This window comes from Pteronotus mesoamericanus, unplaced genomic scaffold (assembly GCF_021234165.1).
Source record: "Pteronotus mesoamericanus isolate MK-2021 breed Mesoamerican mustached bat unplaced genomic scaffold, CSHL_Meso_final contig_94, whole genome shotgun sequence".
NCBI lineage: Eukaryota > Metazoa > Chordata > Mammalia > Chiroptera > Mormoopidae > Pteronotus > Pteronotus mesoamericanus.
This window is the reverse complement of record NW_026555285.1, coordinates 9,753,691-9,778,892: the sequence shown is the minus strand read 5'-3', so window position 1 is coordinate 9,778,892 and position 25,202 is coordinate 9,753,691. Positions and strand designations below refer to the sequence as shown.

The 25,202-nt window shown below is 38.8% G+C and overlaps 1 protein-coding gene across 1 annotated transcript in view; it reads right to left on the bottom strand.

Annotated features, from left to right (window-relative positions):
• Positions 1-14,247, bottom strand: part of SUGT1 (SGT1 homolog, MIS12 kinetochore complex assembly cochaperone) — a 53,724-nt gene extending 39,477 nt beyond the window's left edge. The window contains exons 1-6 of the mRNA XM_054586399.1: positions 14,003-14,247; positions 13,851-13,908; positions 8,158-8,248; positions 7,412-7,481; positions 6,665-6,735; positions 4,396-4,449 (exon numbers count right to left, since the gene is read on the bottom strand). Of these exons, the coding sequence (XP_054442374.1) occupies positions 4,396-4,449; positions 6,665-6,735; positions 7,412-7,481; positions 8,158-8,248; positions 13,851-13,908; positions 14,003-14,040 (382 nt within the window). The 5' untranslated portion in view covers positions 14,041-14,247. The remainder of the gene's footprint in view (positions 1-4,395; positions 4,450-6,664; positions 6,736-7,411; positions 7,482-8,157; positions 8,249-13,850; positions 13,909-14,002) is intronic.
• Between the last annotated feature and the right edge of the window lie 10,955 nt (positions 14,248-25,202).

Here is a 25,202-nt window from a genome sequence, read left to right as displayed (position 1 = left end):
AAAACTTCCCTAACTCGGTGAAGGAAATAAACAAGTCCAGAAAGTACAGAGTCCCAAAAAGGATGAACCCAAAGAAGCCCACACCCAGATACATCATAATTAAAATGCAAAAGGTTAAAGATGAAGAATCTTAAAAGCAACAAGAGAAAAGCAATTAGTTACCTACAAGGGAGCTGGCATAAGACTGTCAGCTGATTTCTCAACAGAAATCTTGCAGACTACTAAAAGGAACTGGCAAGAAATATTCAAAGTGGTGAAAAGCAAAGACTTACAATGAAGATTACTCTACCCAGGAAAGCTATCATTTAGAAAGGAGGGACAAATAGAGCTTCCCAAACAAGAAAAAGCTAAAGCAGTTCATCATCACCAAGCCAGTATTATATGAAATGTTAAAAGGGTCTTCAAGAAGGAGGAAAAAAAATGTTAAAAAATCTGAACAATAAAATGGCAATATGTATTTATCAACAATTCAACAAAAAAATAAATAAATAAATAAATAATCGATCAGAACAGAAACAGACTCATACAGACAACATTTTGATGGTTGCCAGATGGGAGGGTGATTGGGGTGGATGGGTGAAAAAGCTGACAGGATTAAGAAGTACAAATTGGTAGTTTCAGAAGACTCATGGTGATATAAATACAGCATAGGCAATCGAGTAAATATTCTAAAAACTATGTATGGTGTCAGATGGGTGCAAGATTTATTGGGATGATCACTTACTAAGTTATGTAATATCTCACTAGGGTGTAGTGAAACTAATATAACAACATATGTCAACTGTAATTTTAAAACATTTTTTAAATGATTAAAAAACATAGCAAAAGACAACTTCTCACATTTTTCTTTGGTGCGTAAGAGACAAGAGACCTTTGTCAGGGACACACTAAAGGGAGTAAGACGACAGGTAGGAACTGCTCATAGGAACAGGCCCCAGATTTCTGGTAAAGATGGAGACGTGGGTAAACACAGCTCACATCCTCACACCACCACAACAAAAATTACAATTAAACTACAAAACAGCTATGACCCAGAACCATCAGAAAATCGAGTTGTATGAAAGTCTGACTGTCGGGAACCATCCTGCCTGGTTTCAGGGACTGTAGCCTTGCCAGCAGGTGAGAGGGCCCCAAGGCCAGAGGTGAGCAAGGAGACCTTGGGAAAATAGGCCACTGAGACAAAACCTGTCCCCCTGGCAAGGGAGCAGACCCGGCCTCCCTCACATCACCCTGTTTGGCCCAAGAGGATGGATGCTTAGTCAATGATGGGTAAGACCCCTCAATGGCAGGGGCACCCTAAGACAGGCAGAGTCGCACAGGGGCCATCAGGGAAGGACTTGGGGGACGCAGAGAAGGGGCAAAAGACTCTCACCCCTTGGCTTTGTCATGTCCAGAGTTCTCATTCTATCTGAAAGAAGTCTCCTTATCTCTTGGCTGCTCTGCTCCATCCACCTGGCTCAGGCTTGTAATAATATTAGAGGTAAGTACAGCCCTAATCTGGATCAGGCGGTTCCCAGGGACAATTAGGCCTGGAAAAGGAATGCATTAAATCCTATGAAACTTACTTTGCTAAGAATGCCCTCGAGTTAATGAGTACTGATGTTTGGGGTCTAGCATATACTGTGATCAGTTTCTCAGGTTTCAGAGCCAAATGGGCACCACCCTGTCTACCAGACTCTGACTTTGAGGCAAATATCTGTGTTCCTTCAATCATAGCCTTTTGACATTAATTGATGAGCTTTGCATGCATGCAATATACCCCTGCGCATATCGTTCTCAATAAAAGCCGCTTCAAGAGAAGGGCTCAGGGCATTCTCCACTAGAAGGAATCACCACCCTCTTTTTCTGGCAGACAGAAAATGTCTGGAATGACATGATTTATTTTCACCATCCACGGCAACCCAGGGGGACTCTGCAGGAATGGGATAACCCCCATCATCTGACAACCAGGGAATTGAAGTCACATTCATCCAGAGATGTAGGAGGGGTTAAGATGCAGAATGGGAGGTCCCACACTCATATGATGAATAATAATCGAGAGGGATACCTCAGGAGCAAGAGATCCCAGCCCCACATGAGACCACCTAGCCCAGGGCTCCCATGCCAGGAAGATATGTTTCCATAACTTCTGGCTGTAAAAACAAGTGGGGGTTGGGGCAGTGGAAGAAACTGTGGGATTCTCAAGGGTCTCCTCTTAAAGGGCCCAGAGCAGACTTAGGACTTACAGAGACTCACTCCCTCTGGGCTCCAGGACAGGGGTGGCAGCTGGAAGGGCACCAGGAACATACGGGGAGAAAAATGAAGTGTCTGGCATCACAGTGAGTCACGGGGGAGTTTCCTCCTGGACAGAACTCCAGAGGCCAGGTAGCAGTACCGTCCCCTCTGAGCCCTCCCCCACACAGAGCCACAGAGCCACAGAGCGGTAACATGGCTTGCCCTGCCCTGGCAATTTCCTAAGGCTCCTCCCCATACAACTTAAAGGTGCCTTTTCTACAACAGGCCACACCACTAAGACAGGGAGTCAAAGCAGCTCTACCTAATACACAGAAACAAACACAAGGAGGCTGCCAAATGAGGAGACAAAGAAATACTGCCCAAATGAAAGAAAAGAACAAAATTCCAGAAAAAGAACTAAACAATGGATACAAGCAATCTATCAGATGTAGAGTTAAACACACTGGTTTTAGGATGCTCAAGGAACTCACTGGGTACTTCAATAGCATAAAAAAGATCCATGAAGGTTGCACTAAATGAAATAAAGAAAAATTTACAGGGAAACAACAGTGGTGGATGAAGCCGAGAATCAAATCAATGACTGGAACATAAGGAAGAAAAAAACATTCAATCAGAACAGCAAGGAGAAAAAAGGATCCAAAAAAAGACTGGGATAGGCTAAGGAGCCTCTGGGACAATTTCAAATGTACCAACATTCGAATTATAGGGATCCCAAGAGAAGAGAAAGAGCAAGAAATTGAAAACTTATTTGAAAAAATAAAGAAAACTTCCCTAACTTAGTGAAGGAAATAGACATAAAAGTCCAGGAAGCACGGAGAGTTCCAAACAAGATGGACACAAAGAGGACCACAACAAAGACACATCATAATTAAAATCCAAAGGTTAAAGATAAAGAGAGAATCTTAAAAGCAGCAAGAGAAAAGCCAAGAGTTACCTACAAAGGAGTTCCCATTAGACTGTTAGTTGATTTCTCAAAACAAACTTTGCAAGCTAGAAGGGACTGGCAAGAAGTATTCAGTGATGAAAAGCAAGGACCTACAATCTAGATTACTCTATCCAGCAAGCTAACTTTTAGAACTGAAGGACAGATAAAGTGCTTCCCAGACAAGGTAAAAGCTAAAGGAGTTCACCATCACCAAGTCATTATATGAATGTTAAAGGGACTTAGTTAAGAAAAAGATCAAAACTATGAACATTAAAATGGCAATAAATTCACAACTCTCAACAATTAAATCTAAAAAACAAATTAAGCAATCAAGTGGAACAGAAACAGAATCACAGATATGGAGATTATTTGGAGGATTATCAGTTGCGGGGGGCAGAGGAATGATGGGGGTAAGGGTGCAGGGATTAAGAAATACAAATTGGTAGGTACACAATAGGTGGGGTGATGTTAAGAATAGTACTGGAAATGAAGTAGCCAAAGAGCTTATATGCATGACCCATGGACATAAACTAAGATGGGGTGGTTGCCAGAGGGAATGGGGGTACTCGGTGGAGGGGGCTGAGGGGGAAAATCTGGGACAACTGTAATAGCATAATCAATAAAATATATTTCAAAAAAAGAAAGAAAGATAGCAGCCCCAGGTTGTGCCGGATGTGTGACACCCCCAGGAGAATGCAACCCATCACCTAAGAGAGAAAGGTCTGGCACTTCACAGGTCACACTTATTTTTTTAAGTTGAACAATGGGGTAGGTCAGCCAGTCACTGAAACCTGAACCTTGAAAACATTATGCTAAGTGGAAAAAGTCAGACACAAAAGACTACATACTATATGGGTAATGAAATGTTCTAAAATAGATTATAGTGATGGCTGCACAATCTTTTTTTGATGGCTGCACAATTCGGTGAATATACTAAAAGCTATTTATACTTCAAATGGGTTAACTTACCCATTAGAATTCATATGGTATACGAATTCTATTTCAATAATGCTATTATTGAAAATAATAAATTTTCAAATTTATTATAAATTTGAAAACATTTTCAATTTTAAGAATAATAAATTTTTCAAAAAGAATGCCTTTGGAAATTCCTACCTAAGGGACTTTGCACTACTTACAAGTTATAAAGTGAAAAATAAATTTGTTTAAATCAAAAAAGGTCAAACATTTACTTCTTTTTAAGTTGGAAGACCACGAGAAACCTACAGACTTACCATTCTGAGCTTCTTGACACCTTTTAATCCAGACAATAAAATCAGCATCTGCACCTAGAAAGAGCAGACTGACTGTAAAATCACTCATCTGCACAATCTAACATATATATTCAACAAATACTTATTGAATACATACTATGTTCCAAACAGTGTTCTAGGCACTGAGGATTCAGCAGTGAATTAAACAAACATATCTGTTCTAATGGAACTTACAGTAATCCTATTGTTACCACTAATTTATAATTATGTTACCATAATTATAAATATACCAATAGGCTTTAATATTTAGTTGTCCATCCTGAAGAATTTTTAAAAAATTAACTTTAACCACAAACAACCGTAGCAGTTCAGTTATTAATCTACATTTCCCCTCACCCCTCTCCTTTTAAAGGAGCTTTCTTTCTCACACAAAATCAGACCTGAAAGGAATTCCCAATAAGCTATCTCAGTCAGGATGCGGTGGCAGCCTGGTAACCAGCAGCTGGGTTGAGATCTAGAAGCCAAGTGCCTAAATCTCTTCTTTCCTTATTTGTAGGTTCCCTCTGCAAAGTTGGGTCTAATGCTCTTTCTCAAGTAGATAAACAACAAAAAAGCAAATATTCAAAGCACTACATAGTAAATTTTTTAAAATATAACCAGATAATACTTGAGAGCAGGGTTTCTCAAACTTAGTACTACTAATATTTTGGACAAGATACTCTGTAGTGGAAGATGGTCCTGTGCATTATAGGATATTTAGCAGCATCACTGATCTCTACTCATTAGACTTCAGAAGTACATTTCCTATCCACTAGTCACAATAACCAAAAAATCTCTTCAGGCATTGCCAAATGTCCCCCAGGGAGCAAAATCAAAATCAGGGAGTTAGGAACCATTGCTTTAGTTTAGAGAACTGTGATAACACTCTAACATGAGATGAAGATAAAATGATTGTACACAATTAGGATTATGCGGTCTACCATTATGAGATTACTTACAACCACTGTCTTTTAGTCTTCTGCAGACATTTTGATTCTTGGCCCTCATTATTTGTGTGTGTGTACAAATATCCATACTGCTATGACAATTTTCATATATAGGTAACCCTTGCTTTTGGAAAATTCACAGTACACCACTTCACCTTTACGAAAGACCTAAACTACTACTTGTTTTCATTAACTGAAAGAAAATCTAATAGGATTTTTGCTTTTATGAAAAAAGTGAAAAAAGCATTCAGCATTTGTTTTGCATTAGCCATTACAGGAGCCATGAGCATCTAGAGCAGAGAGAGTGGACCCACCAAGCTCCTAGCCCAGGATCTACGATCAGTATCTCAGCATCGACCAGCCATGTCTTTGAACTGTATCTGTGGGCATCTGTGCTTTATCTCAATTTTGTGTATCTGATAGGAAGATATATATTAGAAAACCCTAAGAAAGCTTGTAACAGTGCTTGTGCCCTTAATGTAAAACAACATAACTGAGGATTCTGATTGTGATGAACAAAATAAAGGCATTCTGGATTAATGGGTATACAAGCATGGTGTTGTTCTGCTTATCTTACACTTCCGGAGAAATCAGTCAGCCTTTTTCATAAGTGAGCCTACACAGTACAAACATTATGTTTTCTTTATACAGACTGTGCATTTATCATATCATTCCTGCTTTCACTATCTGTTAGTGTTATTTTAGGTTTTATGTGTTATTTCATATGATTTGGTAGGTTATTTTTGGGGCCTAGGAGTACTCAAAATTTTTTGTATGTACATCATAGGGATGATACGCTTCCTGATGGCAGGGAAAACCTGTATTTCTCTCAAAGAGATGACATTTAAAAACTCACAATACTCTACAAGCTCCATGTTTCTTCTGTGCCCTATCACAATTTACCTAACACTTCAATTCTTAATAAAAATCTTCTTTGTAAGATTTCCTGTATAAGCAATATGAATAAAGCATAAAACAGACTTCTGAACATTAGAGCAAATTAAACTTTCACTTGCCTATCAGAAAAAAATAAAACTAGACTAAGTATAGGGAGCATACTGAATGTTTTTAGCTTCTAATGGTAAAGTTTATCTGTAATTTAAATACTAAAGAATGGCCAATTTAATCAATATTTAAGTAAACTCAAATTTCTGCAATGAACACAAAAATACCATGAAATGAAGGAAAAAAATGATACTGGCTTTCAATAATTAACTTGAGATGACATCAACAAAATTTAGCTCTGGTGTTTATGACACAAGAGAAATAATATATTAATTTATTAACATAATTTCAATACTTACTATCTAATTTCTGTCCTTCTGTAAAAGTTTCTAGAGCAGCAGCATAGTTTTTTTTATGATATTCACATATCCTGTATGAGCATATTAAAAACAAATACCACAAACACATGAAATCACAAAAAATAGCCTTCTTCCTAATTTAAATATCCTAGTATTCTCTCTTCTTAAAAGATTTAAGTACATATTAATAAGCCAAAAGATATTCTAAAATATATAACATCTAGTATAATTCCCATTAATATCCAATTTTTCAACTCACTTCAGACAGAATTTCTTGATTTTAATTGTATACACTTGCTCATTCCAAAGTATAGTTACATAATAAGGAATTAAAGAAATTTCTTAAAGAAAAGTCACGCTTATCAACAGAAACAAGCTAGGATACAAAATACACAGATACAGAGTTTTCATAGATTTAAATGTAGTCTGTCCTGCTTGGTTGAGAAACAGATGTTCTCTAGTCAAAGAGAGTAAATTCCAAATGAACAAAAAGAGATTTGAAATCCATCTGTTTCATTTATAAGTTACTTCAATCACCATTATTTTAAAATATACTGACTACACACCTCTATCACATACTAAAGTTAATGTAAGAGAAGCACAAGTTGTATTTAAAATTAAATCCTATCTCAGTTATAGAATGTATAAATACAGAATTTACTATTTATGTAAAGCTTACCATTAATTTAAAAAAACTAAACACCTATCTACTGTCCAAACCCAACAGGATGATTAGTTATTGCATACCCTTTTCTCAGCATAGCAGTGGGATTATTTGGATTAAGTTCAAGAGATTTTTTTGCATCAGCAACAGCATCTATATATGAGGGAAGAAAAAAGTTTTTAGTCAGTTTTTCACAGATCCTAACAAATAAATATTACACATAAAATTTGAATCAGTCTTAGGTCTGTAAGTTTATAAAAGGGACAAGTGGTTTCAAATTAGAAAAAGCTAATCAAAGATATGACTCAATAAATATTACCCTCCTATCTTCTTATTAGCCTAATATTTAACTTCCTTTGTGGAGATCTTCAGGCAATAAAACTCTGAGTCACAAAATTCACCTAATTTTCTCATTCACATCTTTTACACAGTTTGACTCAAGGTATTTAATTTTTCCCTACTCAGATTTTCTATCCCGAGTAAAGTTAACACAAGTAATGGAGAAATACGTTCCTTATAAAAAATGCAAATAAGAACACTTCATTTAAATAGTCTGTAAAACAGTAAATATGATGTTATTCTGTTGGCAAATCCAATAACCACAAATGAAATCTGTATAAAATCCCCACCTGCTGAAGGAGGGACACCAATAAAATTTACATGGGTGTTACTCAATATAATGTTTGACACATTCCAGCTACTTAACACCTTGTATGAAAGACCAATTTAAAAATCCTCAAATATAATCTCCATTTTATTTGACTCATTGTATCCTGGGCAAAATTTGTAAGTAACACTTAAAGAAAATATATTTTGTAGGAAAAGTTACCACAGTAATTCCCAAGAAGGATGTGACAATAAGCTCTTTGACAGTAATTTTGTGCATCATCTGGTTTCTCTTCTAAAGCCTTAGTCAGCTCCTACAAATACAAACATGTTAAGTATAAGTAAATGTTTTTTAAAAGTCACTGAACTCTAATTAAACATGATTTTTAATCAAATAAATGTCATAAGCTATTTGGAACAAAGACAGCAACAAAACAAGCTAGGAGCTATTCTTTGCAAGAGGATCAATATCTGCCCTTGTCCTCCCCTCTCCCCACAAAAGCCCACAATACAATGCAGTATCTATGTAAAGCACTTAGCAGTCCCTGGCCTATAGTAGAAACTTGATACATGGTAACTATCACCTCATTTATTCTGAAGAGTTTAGTTGATATACATTGACCACCACAGATTTCCTTCTAATTTAGAAAAGACTCAAAGATCATGCAGAATTTGAGATGCCTAGAAAATGTGAAGCTGTCCAATAAAAATGACAAAAACAAAAACACAAAACCCTGGAAGTTAAATCTAGAGTTCAGGCAGGTTAACAGAATCAATAAATACACAATCAAGAGGATAGGTCCTCTTCTACCCTCTGTCAATGGCAACAACCCTAACAAATTACAGCATTTTGTTGAAAGCCCAGAGATATAATACCTCATACTATCAATTGATTAAAAGTTAACATTAGAGAGATTAAAATTTTTGCCACTCTGACCATTCACAGTATGTAAGTGGTAGCTGGAGCAATAATGATGGGAGAAAAGATAGCCCAATCAGTGAGGCCAAGGACAAATGAAGGCAAATAGGAAAAATTTGATTCTCTGCCTACTACTCACACACCGTAGAAATTTGGTAGTCTTTTTATTTTATTATTTTATTTTATTCCTTACCCAAGGACATATTCATTGACTTCAGAAACAGGGGAAGGGAGGAGGAGAAGAAAGCGGGGAGGGGGAGAGAGAAACAGTGATTGCTTGCTTCCCATACGCACTCAACCAGGGACCGAACCCACAACCTAGGCACGTGCCCTGACAGGGAATTGAACCCACGACCTTTCAGTTGATGGGATGAGGCTCCTACCAACCAAGACACACCGACCAGGGCTGGTAGTCTTCTTAAAAAGTAAAATTATTTTAATAGCCCCACACTGATTTTGCTTTAACCTAATAGTGTGATGATTCTCACAAACCAATGAATACTATAATTGATGATCATATACCTAAAGTCCAAACCATTTTTTACCATCTTAACCCTTATTGTCCCAATCCAAGCAGTAATGGAAATCAGATCTTGTTATAATGTCTCTGTTTGAAACTCTCCGTTTTTCCAGATGACCCAGAGCAAAAGCCCAAGTCCTTCCAATGACCTCAAAGGCTCTTCCTGATATGACTCTCGCCTATCTCTGATATCATCTCTTACTACTCTTCCCTTTGCTCCTCCATTCTAGCCCAATGGCCTCCTTGCTCTTCACATACCAGCAGGACTCTGCACCTGCTGCTCCTTCTCACTAGAGGGCTCTCCCCCTAAATATGCAGATTAATTCCCTCACTTCGTAATTAGGGACAAGACTGTGCCAGAGACAGGTTTCAAATCCAGGTCTGCCTGATTCCAAATTGGATTTTAACCACTAAAAACACCGCCTCTTGGTAATGTTTCTTTACTGCAAGTTTTTTTCACATACCATCTGAGATTTGTATTGTTTTTCTAATACTTTGAAATTCCTAAGTTAAATAATACCATCTTACATTAAACTTTCAATTTTGAAGCTAATAGCTTCTTACCTACCTACTCAAATATATCTGCAAACCAAATTTCTAGCCTCTTAGCAAAACAGATATACTATGGGTCCAAAAAACTGTTACAGATATATTAGTATCTAAATCTTCAATTCAAAAACTACTTTTAAATACATATTACGTAACCAAGAAAGGCCAGACACTGTGGGTACAAAGAAAATAACATTCCTTTTCCGTAAAAGTCAGGTAAGCCCTGACTGGTGTGGCTCAGTGGATTGAGTGCCAACCTGCAAACAAAAGGGTTGCCGGTTCAATTCCTAGTCTAGGACAAATGCCTGAGTGGTGGGCTGGGTACCAAGGGGACGGGCAAGCGGGGGGACAGGAGGCAGCCACACACTGATGTTTCTATCCCTCTCTTTCTCCCTCCCTTCCCCTCTCTAAAAATAAATAAATAAAATCTTAAAAAAAAAAAAGTCAGGTAAAAACTTATGAATTTCAAACAACCAACATGCAAATACACTTTAAAAACACAAACCAAATGTTGGTTAAGTACAATTTATGGTGACTCAGTTAAGTAAGCAATTGACTTATTAAGCTGTTACTAAAAAAAGTTACTGAAAGACTGAGCACAAACTTATCATTATGATACATAAACTTGTGAGTCGTGAATAAAGCACAATAATCAGTTTATTTGGAGTAAGTAATATATAATTCAGAAGAAGTGAAGGTAAAATAACAAGTTGTGGCTGTATTAAACTACACCTGACTTGTGGCTTGTTTTCAGAGTTCTACTGTTTCTGTGACAACAGTTGCTGGCTGCTGGAATACAAAGGGACTAAAGGGAGGAATCTGAAAAGGCAAAAAATTTGAATTACAGTGGCAAAAAGCTATTATTTAATGGAGACCAATTGGGAACATTGTAAATATGTCCAAAGTTATACCTACTCAGATAGTTACAGTCAAGCAATTTATAGTTCTCAAAAATAAAAAAATAAAAAAATCTGGTGAACTATAAAATATAACTATGCTGAAATCTTGACTAAGGTAACCATGAGAGTAGTACCTGGTAACCCAGAATAGGGGAAAAACTCCTTTTCAAGGCAGTAAGATTGCTTAAGACTAGGATCTCTTAGAAATACATTTCCAAATTTTTAAAATTTTAAGCTCTTTTAAAATGCGATATCACCCCAATAAATTCAATAAAAAATAAAAATAAATAAAATGCTACCCAACAAGGTAAATGGTGTTAAAGTTAAAAGCAAATACAGTCTTGCTCAGACTGACTCAAAGTTTGAAGGCCTTTAGGTCTGGGTATCTTAATTTGATCCCATTTTCTATTTTCGTCCATCCACAGCTAATTCCCAATCATGGATAGTAAACAGTATCAACCCTTCTCCCTTCCTCAACTGCCTGACACTGCTGGAGAAAAAAACACATAACCATGCAAAACTGATATCTATGCACATTTATGCTAACCAGCTATGCTCTCAACAAAGTTATCCATGGTTAGCTCCTTCAAAGTCAGCTACCAAACCTTTAATTACATCATATACCCCCAACACTGTCCCTCCTCCAGAAGATGACCCGAACGCACTGAACCCAGAGACTTACCTCTTCTAAACTGTATAATCTTGAACAAGTTAAATCTCTTTAGCCTCAACTTCCTTGTTAGAAAATGCAAATACCCACCTCACAGTTGTTGCAAGAATTATGGTAAGAGTCATGTAGCACATTTGCATGTCTACACATCCCAGGCACTACACTAAGAATACAGTGGTAAATAATATACACAAAAACTCCTGCTCTCTTGACACATACATTAGGGTCCACACTAAACATAAGGTGGTCAGAGAAGATAGCTTCTCTGAAAAGGTGACATTTCACCTAAAATCTAAGGAGATGAGCATTCATTCCCAAGCAGAATATGAGCTAGGTCAGAAGAGAGTGTATTTTAGGCAAAAGGAACCGCAAATCCAAAGACTGCTCAACAGGATTGAGCATGACAAATTCAAGTAACAGAAAGCAAGCCAGGGTGGCTAAACACAGAGAGCAAAGGGACTCAACATATACCTCATATTACTTACCTTCATCTAACCCTTTCAAGGTCCTATTTTGTTCCAATTTACAAAGAGGAATTCTGATCCAGAACAGTATCAGGAACTTTTCTGAGGTTACAAAGTTACCGCGAAACCAGGATTTGGACACATGCAGTCTCATTCTATGCCCATAGTTGGAGTAAATTGTGCTACTTTTATAAATGGAAAAATACACAGCAATGAAAAAGACCTACCACTTCATAGAAGAGTATGAATGTACCTCACAAAACGTTTAAAGCAAGAAAAAGTGCCTACGCTCAACTGAATATCTAGCCTGTGACTCTGTATATGTGAAGTACAAGAACAAGCAAAACTGATGCTATAGGAGGTCACAATGAAGGTTGTCCAGTAGGAAAGGAAAATTATTGGCTGTGAAGAAGCACAAGAGAAGCTTCAGAATGAAAGTGTTCTACATTGCTGCTCTGTGTGACAATACATATACATAAAACAACTGCATTAGTTGCAGATTTTAGATGTTATCTACATGTAGTACTTCAATAAAAATTTAAAAAAGTAAAACAAGTGAGATGGAAAGTATTATCAATATCCTTTAAAATTAACTTTTATGAACTGAATTTCCAAAGTAGGAACTGAGCCTAAGAGGACCATAACAAATATAAGCTCTGAAAATAGCAATTAGCTGACTTAAGTAATTGTGGAGAAAAATTCTCAGTTACCTCCTATAACGTTATTATACTACTGATCCCAGAGGCCTCACCAGGAAACATTACAGTACAACTAATTAATCAACCACTTTATTTGAAGGTCTTCATATCCAGATCCAAAAACATACTCTGGCCTAAGAGGCACTATGGGACCTAACTCAGGGTCTCCTCACCTCACCTCATAATCCTTTTTCAGACCACGCTAGTTGAATGGGCCTTTTTAATGCTCCTTGTACAGGCTTCCTTCACTCTCAGGATTTTGGCATTAAATGAATGCTTTCTCCAGAGCTTCCAAACTCATTCCCTCGGGTCTCTGCTCAAACATCACCTCCTTAGAGAGACTCCACTAGAATGTGGCAAATTATTTCTAGAAGTCATAGGAAAACAGTTCTCTTGCCTCAAATTGGTAACCTTAAGTGTGTTAGATTATAACAACAGAACAGGGTTTGGGTTCTTTTCCTAGAGTTTCAAAGCAAGAAACCCCTGGCTAAATTTTGTGACCCACTGCTTCATGTAGCCTTAGCTTGGGCTCTCCTTACTACTTTATATTATTTAACTCTTGCTCTTTTCCTCTCTTTTAAAGCTTTATAGTCTTTCACTTCACACAAGTGCCTTGCAAGTCAATTAAATATGTAAATAAGACTTCAATGGGTGCCTGGCACATAACAACTCCAAAAAATATTGTTCTAATGAATAAACAAATGAGTCAATAATGAACAGCAGCAGGGCATCTGGAAATTTTCAGGGTCATAGGGGAAAAAGGCAGTTGCTATGGTACTCTGAGTCCATACACTTTGCACATTGCATGGTATATACGAATGGCAAGGGTGATTGTTAAACAGAAAAAACGAACTAAACAAATACCATCAAGCCTAGATTTCAGTTATTCTTATAGTCAAATGTCATTTAAAAAAAAAATCCTTCCAAGCCAACTATGGATGTCAACTACAGAAAACAGTCTTTCTAAATAGACGCGAGTATACAGAAACAGTCTAGGAGTGGGAGGCTGCAAGAACAGAGATCTGGGGTAGCCAGGACAATATGGAAGAGAAAAAGAGAGTCAAGAGTTTGTCAATATTAGGGATGAGACAGCGCAAAAACAGCCCACCCGATCCCAGAGAGGCATGTGCTGGGAAGAGGCCGAGTTCCCGGCATTGCCCAAAGGAAAGTAGAGCAGGCTGAGACCGGTTCTCTCACCTCTAACGCCGCCTGGGGGTCCTCGTCTACCAGAGCATCTGAGAAGCTCGGGAGAAACCTGCCAAGAAAACAACGACTTGAGCAGGGCTCACTAACCAAGGAAAAGGGGGAGAGGATAAAAATAAATACCCAAAAGAAGAGAAATCATGTACCTCTGGGCTGTTGTATGTCCTGCTGCAGCCGCCGCCATCCCTAATACTCACTGCTGCCGTTGCTGGAGCTGCTATTACGGACGATAGAAGCTCCGCCGCCGCCCAAGGGGGAAACTTCTGGAGAGACACAAACCGAGCTTCCTCCTAAGTAGCCAACGAGCAGCCACGCAGCGTGCCGCCGGGGGAGGAGAGGCGAAAGGCAAGCGCGGGGCTCGCTGGGACCTTGGAGGTACGAGTCAGCCGGCTCACTCCGCTTCCGGTCACCAGGACGCCCAGTCCCCGCCCCTCGCAGTCCTGGTTACGAAGGCTTCGGCGGTCTTAGTAGGCCGTTTTTCAACGCGCGCCCGTACTCTGAGAGAGACTTCTGGGGTAGTAGTAGCTTAAAAGAACTTTTATAGCGTTTTGTATCCCTCAGGAGTGTGTGGCTTTTGGGGGCGTTTGTGTGCCTATTAACAACAAGTCACATGGTGCTCCATTGACACAATTCATCACAGCTTTTAAGGTTACCGGAGGCAACCACGGCTTTCGTGCCCCGTGACGTCATTTGCCGCTACGGGTTGTTTTCCGGGTGAAAGTTCCGGTGTGGCAGGGCGTCGCTCCTGAGATCTCGGCGCTGGGAGTCCTAACTCAGGACTCGCCGGAAGTCATTTTGTTCCTGCAGAGGATAGACGGAGCGAGGCGTTTTCCTTCCGGTGCGGTAAACTGCTCTATGTGCCAGAAAAACACAGGCCAAGGTTTTCTTTCCACTTGGTTTTCCTAATTAGGAAGAAAAGATTTTTGTTTTTGTTTTTGTTTTCGGAAGGCACTCAAAGGAGGAAAGTGACCTGAAGTTGTCTCATTGCTGCTTTTCTTTTCGGCCTAGTCGGCCAGGCTCTCGCTCAGCCGCCCCTGACGTATTTGGATCAGATGAAGCTTCCAGCAAGTTACTCTCTGAGGGATGGGAGGAGCAAGAGGGAGTGGGAGTAAGCGGCTCAGTCAGTAGAGATAAACAAGTCCCTACGCTTGAATATTAGTACACCCAAAATCTAAGATAAGCCCTGGGATTCAAAAGTGTTAAATGCTCTGCAGAAACTTAAAGTAATGCTGTTCTAAGTGGTAAAATGAAAGAAGGGGAATAGTCATGTGACAGCAAGGTGGGTCATCTAGCGGAACATAAGCTATAGAAATGGGTTCCTCAAAGATGCAATACCTGTCAGCCTCTAAAGATGAATTAGAATTACCATAGCTTGATGGAAATGGAAAAGGTAATTCAAAATAGGATGTGTGTTAGAAAACGTGACGTGAACTCTGAAATTAGAGCCAAAATTCATGTTAGACGCAGACTGGCTGGAGAAGTGACTTGCCAGGTAAAAAGAACTAGATGTGTGGTATGCTGAGAAGCTAGGATGTGATTCTCTTAATGATGCTAACCCATTACAGGATTTTTAATCAAAAAAAGGCAGTAAAGTGAAATGTGCATTTTAAGTAAATAGATTATGCTCTCTGTGCTGTGGAAAAATAAAGAGAAAAGGTGAAGAGCTGTGGGAGGGACAGGTGCTGTTTTACAGGTGCGGGGAAGGGAGATAATTTCCCTTTCTGGTTCCTTTGGCTTGTCAAATAATCAAATCATCACAAGACAAATTGACAAGAGGAAATCAAAGTTAATAGCATATGCTTGGGAATCTCATATACATGAGAAAGTCGGAGACCATGAATACCTGACATGTTCAGAGATAAAAAGGAGGATTGAGGTATAGGAGACATTCAGAGCTGGGGATGAGATAAGATGCCTTCGGAACTTCAAAAGGTCATTGTAGGATGATAAGAGCAGACATTCAGTAATTGGTAATTTGCCCTGCCCTATAAATAAGTCAAAAGAAATTATCTCTGATAATCTCTAATAGGCAAAACTTCTAATGCAAATTCCTATAGGTGCTTGGGGGAGGAGGGCAGAAGTTTGAGCCTGAAGCTAACATTGCCTTTACATCAAAGTAGTCAGCATACCACTGGGGCACATCTTCGTGTGGTGTGTTCTGCCCCACCCCCCAAACCAAAGTGACACTTAAAATAGGTCAACGATCGTAGAGATGGAGAAGAAGGTAAGAATTACAGAAATGTTTGAGGTAAACCTGGTTTTGCTGATATTTTATGATTAATGCGTTTTTGTATCCTATATAATAAAGCTTTACCTTTGCCAAGGCTATGAAGATAGTCCATGTTTTCTTCTAGATGCCATTTATTTTACCTTTCACATCCAGGTCTGATTTATCACAAATTAATTTTTGTAAAAAATATGAAGTTGTAATCAAGGTTTATTTTCCCCTTATATGGATGTCCAATTGACTCAGTCCTACTTACTAAAAAACACCACCATTTCTCATTTCCCCCAGTAAATTTTTTTAAAATAATTTATTTTTCAATTACAGTTGACATAAAATATATTGGTTTCAGGTATACAATCCAGTGATTAGACAGTTACATAACTTACGAAGTGATCACCCCAATAAATCTACTACCCATCTGACACCATACATGGCTTTTTAAAAAAACTGATTTTAGAGTGCTGGCTGGTGTGGTTCAGTGGATTCAGGTTAAGGGGAGTCCTGGCCTGCAAACCAAAAGGTCACATGTTCAATTCCCTGTCAGGGCACATGCCTGGAATTGCAGGCCAGGTCCCCAGTTGGGAGCATGCGAGAGGCAACTGATGGATGTCTCTCTCACATGATGTTTCCCTCTCTTTTTCCCTCCCCCTCTCTAAAAATAAACTTTTAAAAAGTGATTTTAGAAAGGAAAACACATTGATTTGTTGTTCCATTTATTTATGTATTCATTGGTTGGTTTTTGTATGTGCCTTGATCGGGATCAAACCTGCAACTTTGGCCTATCAGTATGACATCCTAACCAACTGAGCTAACCAAGAGGGCCCCATACATAGTTACTGCAGTAATGACTATATTTCCTAAGCTGTACTTTGCATCCCCATTGCTATTCTGTAACAATCAATTTGTACTTAATCCCTTCACATTTTTCACAATCCCTCCAACACCCCTCCCCTCTGGTAGTCATCAAAATGTTATCTGTATGTATGAGTCTGTTTCTGCTCTACTTGTTTATATATTTTATTTTTTAGAGTCCACAAAGAAATGAAATATAGCATTTGCATTTCCCTGACATTTCATTAAACACAATACTCTGCCCATTCATGTTGCAGATGGCAAGATTTCATTCATTTTTATGACTGAGTCATGTTCTATTTATATACGCCCCATATCTTTTTCCATTAATCTATTGATGGACACTAGGTTATTTCCACATCTTGGCTCTTGTAAATAATACTGCAATGAACATATGGATGATTGATTATATCATTTGATTTAGTGTTTTGAGGTTCTCCAGTTTACTCAAAATTGGAATGGTTGGGTCATTTTTTCTGAGTAATGGAAGCTTTCTATCATTATTTTTCAAATAGGTTTTCAATTTCTTGTTCTCTCTCCTTGCAGCAGCCCCATTATGCAAATATTAGTATGCTTGAAGTTGTCCCAGAGGCTCCTTATACTATCCTCATATTTTTTTGTTCTTTTTTTCTTTTTGCTGTTCTGATTGTTTTTTCCTTCCTTATCTTCCAAATCTCTGATTTGATCCCCTGCTTCATCTACTCTTGTTGATTCCCTATAACGTAGTCTTCGTTTCAGTTAGTGCATTCTTCATTTTTGACTGGGTTTTTTTTTTTTTCAAGTTCCATTTTTATGTTTCTTATCTCTTCATTAAGTTCCCACTAAGTTCATCTACTCTTCCCCTAAGTTCATTGAGCATCCTTATAACCAGTGTTTTGAACTCTGCATCTGGTAAACTGCTAGTCTCCATTGTGTTCTTTTTCTGACGTTTTGCTGTGTTCTTTTATTTGAGACGTGTTTTGTCTCCTCACCTTGGCTGCCCCTTTGTGCTTGTTTCTATGTATTAAGTAGAGATGCTATGTCCTGGTATTGGTAGAGTGGCCTTATTAGTATGTGTCCTATGAGGCCCCAGTAGCAGAGTGTCCCTGGTCCCCTGATCTGGATGCTCCAGGTGTATCCTTGTGTGGATTTTGTGTGCCCTGCGGTTGTAGTAGAGCCTTGACTGCTGTTGGCATGTCAATGGGAGAATAGGCTGCGAGGACTGACCTCGATCACCACGGAGGATCTTCTGTGCAGGGACCAATGCCACAGAGCAGGATTCCCTTCAGCAGTGCACTGGTGCCTTCTGAGTCCACCCCTTGAGTGTGTTAGTTATGGAGGTTCTTCAGAGTGGTCTGAAGCTGTCTACCATGTGTGCCGACTCTGGGGCCTCCTGGTAGTGGCAGGCCAAGATCAGCCACTGCTTGTGCCCTCCCTGGGGCTACCTGGCAAGAGCTACAGAGCAATCTGAAAATGGCTGGTACTTGGGCTGGGCATAGAAGTGCTTGAAAGAGGCCAAGCTATGAACCGAGACCGTTATTGCTGCTGCTATTGCTGTGCCTGGGACCACTTAGCAAGAGGTACAAGCCATGTTGCAGCTAGATTCTGCTTGTTTGAGAGATTTTTGTAAAGTCTGAAGCATGAGCCAAGAGCAGTCATCTGTATGGAAAAGCTGCTGGAAATGGCTTGGGTGGGCCCAGAAGTGGGTGGAGCAAGGTCTCAGGAAATCACCGGAGAGGGCCAGACAATGTTAGCCAAGTTGATGGAGACTCAGATACGGCCCCCACCTGGTGGAACTGTGGGGACAGGACTGATTAGAGGAACAATGGCCTCTGCTAGGACTTCTCTCTGGGAGAAAGCTATCCCTTTAGCCCTTGCCTGGATGCTAGACAATTCAATTCCTCCCCATATGTCCATCACCTCTGAGCTGCTTCCCCAGCACTGGAGCTGAGAGTGAGTGAGTCTGTGTAAAATTGTAAATAGGCCCTTTAGGAGGGACTGCCTGGGACTCCAGAAGCTTTCCATCTCACTTAGCCACAATCCTCACAGGTTTTCACGGTCAGAAGTTATGGGGATTTCTCTTTCTGGTACTGGAACAATGGTCTTGGGGGCCTGGTATGGAGCTTGGACCCCTTACTCCTTGGGGTACCTCCACAGCTGAGATAATCCCTCCTGATTTGTGAACACCACACATGAGTGGGTACAGCCCATTTCATGTGTCTGCTTCTCCTGCCAGTCTTGATGTGGCTTCTTCTATATATTTTTAGTTATAGGACTTCTATTCAGCTAGATTTTAGGCAGTCTCAGTGATGGTTGTTCTGTATCTTAGTTGTAATTTTGATGTGTTTGTGGGAGAGTGAGAGTACCACATTTACATACATTGCAATCTTGACCAGAAGCTGAGGCTCCCCCATTAAATTCTTATGACACCTGTGTAAAATAGATGGCCACATACATATATGTGGGTCTGTGTCCAGGTTCTCATTCTATTAGTCTGTTTTCCTAACCTCATACCAGTATCACATTTAATTAATGTACCCTTATAATATGTCTTTAACTCCTATATCTTTTGCATCAACATTGTGTTGGCTCTTCTAAGTTCTTTGTATTTACATTATTTTACAAATTTTACAAAATTTATTTTTATGTATTTACATATTTTATACTGAGCTTGTCAATTCCCAAAACAAAACAAAATACTGGCATTTTAATTAGGCTTACATTGGCTATATAAATGTGTTTGGGGAAAACTGACATCTTAATATTGAGTCCTCCAATCCATGAATACCATACCACTCTCCATTTATTTAAGTGGTCTTTAATTTCTCTCAACAATCTTTTGTAGTTTACAGTGTAAAGGTGTTAAATATCATTAGATTTATTCTTGGGTATTTGATTTTCTATGCTATTTTAAATAGCATTTAACATTTTTTATATTCTACTTGTTTGTTGCTAGTATATAGAAACACTACTGATATTTACATATTGACTTTATATTCAGCCATCTTGCTAAGTTCCCTTATTTCTAATATTTTGTAGATTCAGAATTTCCATGATCACAGTCTTGTCATCTACAAATACAGATTATTTGATATCTTTCTGTGCAATCATGACTTTTATGTTTCCATGCAATCTGTCAATGGGTAGGATGTCTACTCTAGTTTGAGTGAAATGTCCTTTAACAGCACAAAAATACTAAAAAGCAATGATTAAGAATGAACTACCATATAAGTACATAGAGGAAGATTGGCCGGGAGCCTGATGCACCTGTGTGCCTTACTGTGAACCTTTTGGCAGTTGGATCTCAGTGGAGCATGCAGGAGGGCACCACCTGGACCGTTTATGATGCCCTCAGGGGGCTCCTGGCCATGTTCCCCTGCCTGGGAGCCACAGTAGAGACAGATATTTTTACGGGTTAGGAAAAAAATGCCCCTTGGTTTTCAGAGATCCACTTGCATATGAGGAGCTTGCTCAAGTCTGTGGATTGCCAATCAAGATGGTAACGTAAGTAAATTCAATACTTGCCACCTCCCACAACCACATGAAAATTACAACTAAACTACAGAACAACCATCATTCACAATTGCCTGAATCTGGCTGAATGGAAGTCCTACAACTAGGGAATTAAAGATGAATCCACATCGAGACTGGAAGGAAGGGCACAAGTGTGGAACAGGCTGGTCTCACCCTCCAACCCATGTGGTGGATAAGAATTTACAGGAATAACTTGGTGGCAGAGGTTCCCCTGCTAAGGAATGAGGGGTCCCAGACCTATATCAGGGTCCTCAGCCCAGGGATCCACTGCCAAGAAGAGAGGTCACCATAACTTCTGGCTATGAAATGCAGCAGAGATTGAGACTGAGAGATGGAGGGCACTAGAGCCCCAGGAAATTCGTCTTAAAGGGTCCACACAGAGACTTACTAGGATTCACTTCCTTGATGCCTTTCAGGCTGGGGCAGCAGCTTGAAAGGCATCAGAGCCAAAGGAGGAAATGAATTGTCTGTCCAGAGAGAGAGGTGCAGGGCAGCATCTTTCCCCCAGACAAATGTGCTGGCAGAGACCAGTGTCCTGTTGCTGAGCCCTCCCCCACAGATCTGGCAGGAGGTGCCATATCTGAGACTCCATTTATCTGGCTCATACTATTTGCTTATCTCTGGTGATAACCTGGGGCCCCGCCCCATCCAAATTCCAGGCCCATCCAAGCTGTTTCCAGTGGATTTTCCATACAAATGGCCTTTCTTGGCTCATGCTTCAGACTTTCATAAAATACCTGAAACAAGCAGCATCTGGCCTCACTGTGCCACGTACCTCCTGTTTAAGGACCCCAGGCCCAATACTAGCAGCAACTGGCCTAGGTTCACAGCTTGCCCTCACCTGGGTACCTCCAAGCTGAGCACAAGTAGTAGCCATCTACAGATCACTTTGCAGCTTATACCAGGTGGCCCTGGGCAGAAGAAAGGTAGTGGCTGAGCTCAGCTGGCACCTCCCAGGAGGCCCAGAGCCAGTGCACTGAGTGCACAGCTTCAGGCTACATTGAAACACTACCATCCAACCACTTCCACAAGTGACAAATTCAAGGGGTGGACTCAGTGGGCACCAGGGCCTGCTGAAGTAAGTCCTGTTCTGTGGGTTGGGTCCCTAAACAGCTGATCAGCCTGGGGTAAATCCCTCCCACTGATGTGCCAACAGCAATCAAGTTTCAACTACAAGAAGGTAGGGGGTACCCAGCTCACACGGGGAAAGGGGCACCTTGCATGCCTAGCTTGGATGATCGAGGAGACTGTGCCACTTGACCCTACAGAACACCTATATTATTTTAAGCACAGGAGACATAACAACTTTACCTAATGCAGAAGAAACAAACATAGGGAGGCTACCAAAATGAGGAGGCAAAGAAACATTTCCAAAATCAAAGAACAAAACATAACTAGAAAAAGAACTAAACAAAATGGAGGCAAGAAATCTACTACATGCAGAGTTCAAAACACTTGTTTGTAAGGTTGCTAACCCTATAGGGGAAGGGTAAATGAACTCAGAACTTAAAGAGACAGGAAACATAAAAATAGAGATAGGAAACCATAAAAAAGAGACAAGTCAAAAATACATTAACTGAAGTGAAGAATACTTTACAGGGAATCAACAGTGGAGAAATGAAATCGAAGATCAAATCAGAGAATTGAAAGGTAAGGAAGCAGAAAACACCAAAACAACAGCAAAATAAAAAGAATTTTTAAAAAATGAGGATAATATAAGGTGCCTCTGGGACAACTTCAAGCACACCAACATTGCATCATGGTGGTGCCAGAGGTCAAGAAAGCAAGAAATTGAAACCTATTGAAAAAATGATAGAAAACTTCCCTAACTTAGTGAAGGAAACAGACACAGAAGTACAAAAAGCATAGAGAGTCCAAACAAGATGAACCCAAAGAGGCTCACACCAAGGCATATCAATGTTAAAATGCAAAAGATTAAAAACAGAGAGAATCTTAAAAGCAGCAAGATAAAAGCTGTTAGTTTACCTACAAAGGAGCACCTATAATAATGTCAGCCGATTTCTCAACAGAAACTTGTAGACTGGAAGGGACTGGCAAGAAACATTCAAAGTGAGGAAAAGGAAGAACCTACAATCAAGATTACTCCCCAGCAAAGCATCATTTACATCAAAGGATAGATGAAGAGCTTCCCAGACAAACAAAAGCTAAATGAGTTGATCACCACCAAATGAGTATTGCATGAAATGTTAAAGGACCTTCTTTAAGAAGTAAAAAAAAGATAAAAATGTATATACAAAAAATGGTAATAAGTACATATCTATCAATAAATGAATCTAAAAAACAAAACAGATGAACAAGCAGAACAGGAATAAACACATAGATACAAAGAACATTTTGAAGCTTGCCAGATGGGAGGGGTATTGGAGGGATGGGTAAAAAAAGGTGAAGAGATTACGAGTTCGAGTTGGTTGTTATGGGATAGTCATGTGGATATAAAGTAAAGCCTAGGGGATATAGTTAATAATATTGTAATAACTATGTATGGTGTCAGTTATTGGGATGATCACTAATAAGTTAGGTAATGTCTAGTCACTGGGGTATACACTTGAAACTAATAATACATGTCAACTGTAATTGAAAAAATGATTTAATAATTAAAAAAGAACAATGAATACCAGTACACATAACATAATGATGAGTTGAAGAAGCCAGACAGAATACAGCCTAATTGATTCCATTTATATGGAGTTCAAAAAAATCAAAAAGCCTACTCTGAGGGGCATCTGGGAAGGGCTATGAAGACAGTTTCTTGGATACAGGAATGTTAGTTTGACCTGGGTAGTAATTACACCAATGTGTTCAGATGTTAAAATTTTATCAAGTCATATACTTAAGACTTGTGCCCTTTACGCTTCAATAAAATAAAGGGGGGGGGGGATATTTAAAACAATATATAAAGAAACAATTAAAAATTTTTTAAAAACGTGACCTTTACAATAGCAAAACATTTTAAATAGTGAAAAATAGATCTGACACAGTATTGCAAAATGTATATATTGAGGATGATAAAACATTGGTGAAATTAAAGAACACTTAAACAAATGGAGAGGCACTCTATGATCGTGAGTCCAAATACCAACTCATGTTGGTTCTTCCCAAATTTGTCTGTAGGTTCAACATGATCCAGAGCAAAATTGCAAGTTTTTTCCATTTATAAGTTGAAAAAACCTGATTCTGAAATTCAAATGAAATGCCAAAGACTTAGAATAGTCAAATAAACATGGAAAAATAACAAAGCTTGATAATTAACATTACCTGATTTCAATACATCAACATTCTGTATTAGCACAAAGACAGTAAATCAATAGAACAGAATGGAGTCCATAAATATACCCATACAAATATGGACAACTAATTTTCAACAAAAGTTCAAAGGTAATTCAGGGTAAAAAGGATGGTCTTTTTAGACTTTTCAATTGAAAAAAAAAATAGTTTTTTCAACAAACTGGATATATAAAAGCAAGAAAGTGAATTTCAATACATACCTTGCACCATCTACAAAAATTAACTCAAAATGGATCTTGGACCTAAAGGTAAAACTCAAAACTATAAAACTTCTAGAAGAAAGAAAATTGTGACCTTAGATTAAGCAAAGATTTCTTAGACATGACACCAAAAGCCATGTCTTGTTCTTGATCCATAAGAGAAGTTGATAAATTAGATTTTACCAAAATTAAAAAGTTTCTGCACTTTGAAAATATTCACAAATCCTATGTCTAAGGAAGAGCTTCTGTAACAGTAAAATGCTTGGTCTTTCTGACTTCGTCTTAGTCAAGCCTTGTACAGGCCTTCAGGCTAATAGCTCCTGGTTTAGACATGTTAATCAGTAGAGGAATTCTGCCTAGGGCTTGAGTTTTTACAAAAACAGCCCTCCTATTTTGCCTCATAAAAGAAGCCTAAAGTCTGTTTTCTTAACATGGATTTGAGGATTAGGTCTCCTGTCTTCTTGGTTGGCACCTTCTTGATCAATAAACCTCTCCTTACTCCAAACTGATATTTTGAGTTTTGACCTTTTCAAGTTTCAGGTACAGGACTTAGGACCGGTAATATTTGTATCCAGGAGGACATATAGATTTCTCAAAACTCACAGGAAAATAACAGAATTAAAATGGGCAAAAAATTTTTTTAACAATCACTTCATCAAAGAAGATACATGGATCACAATAAAAGGTGTTCACAATCTTTAGTCATCAGGAAAATGCAAATTAAAACCACAGTGCAACATCAGTGCACATTCATTAAAATGTGTAGAATATAAGACCGATGATGTTGGAGAGGATATAAAGCAACTGCAAGACTCATACACTACTGGTAGGAATGTAAAATGTTAAACATCATATGACACAGCCAGACCACACCTAGGTATTTACCCAAAAGATGTGAAAATACATGCCCATAAAAAGAATTGTACAGACATATTTATAGCAGATTCAATGGTAATAGCTGAAAACTAGAAACAACTCAAATGTTCATCAACAGGTGAGTAGGAAAACACACTGTAGTATACCCTTGTAATAGCAAAATTGGAATAAAAGGAATGGTACACATTACAACATGGATGAATATCAAAATAATTATGATAACTGAAATAAGCCAGACAAAAATAGTACATAATATTTGATGGTTACATAAAATCCTAGAAAATGCAAACAAATATATAGTAACAGAAAGCAGATAAGTGGTTGTTTGAGGGGTGAAATGGGCCAAAAGCAGGGAGAAAGATCAAGAAGGGA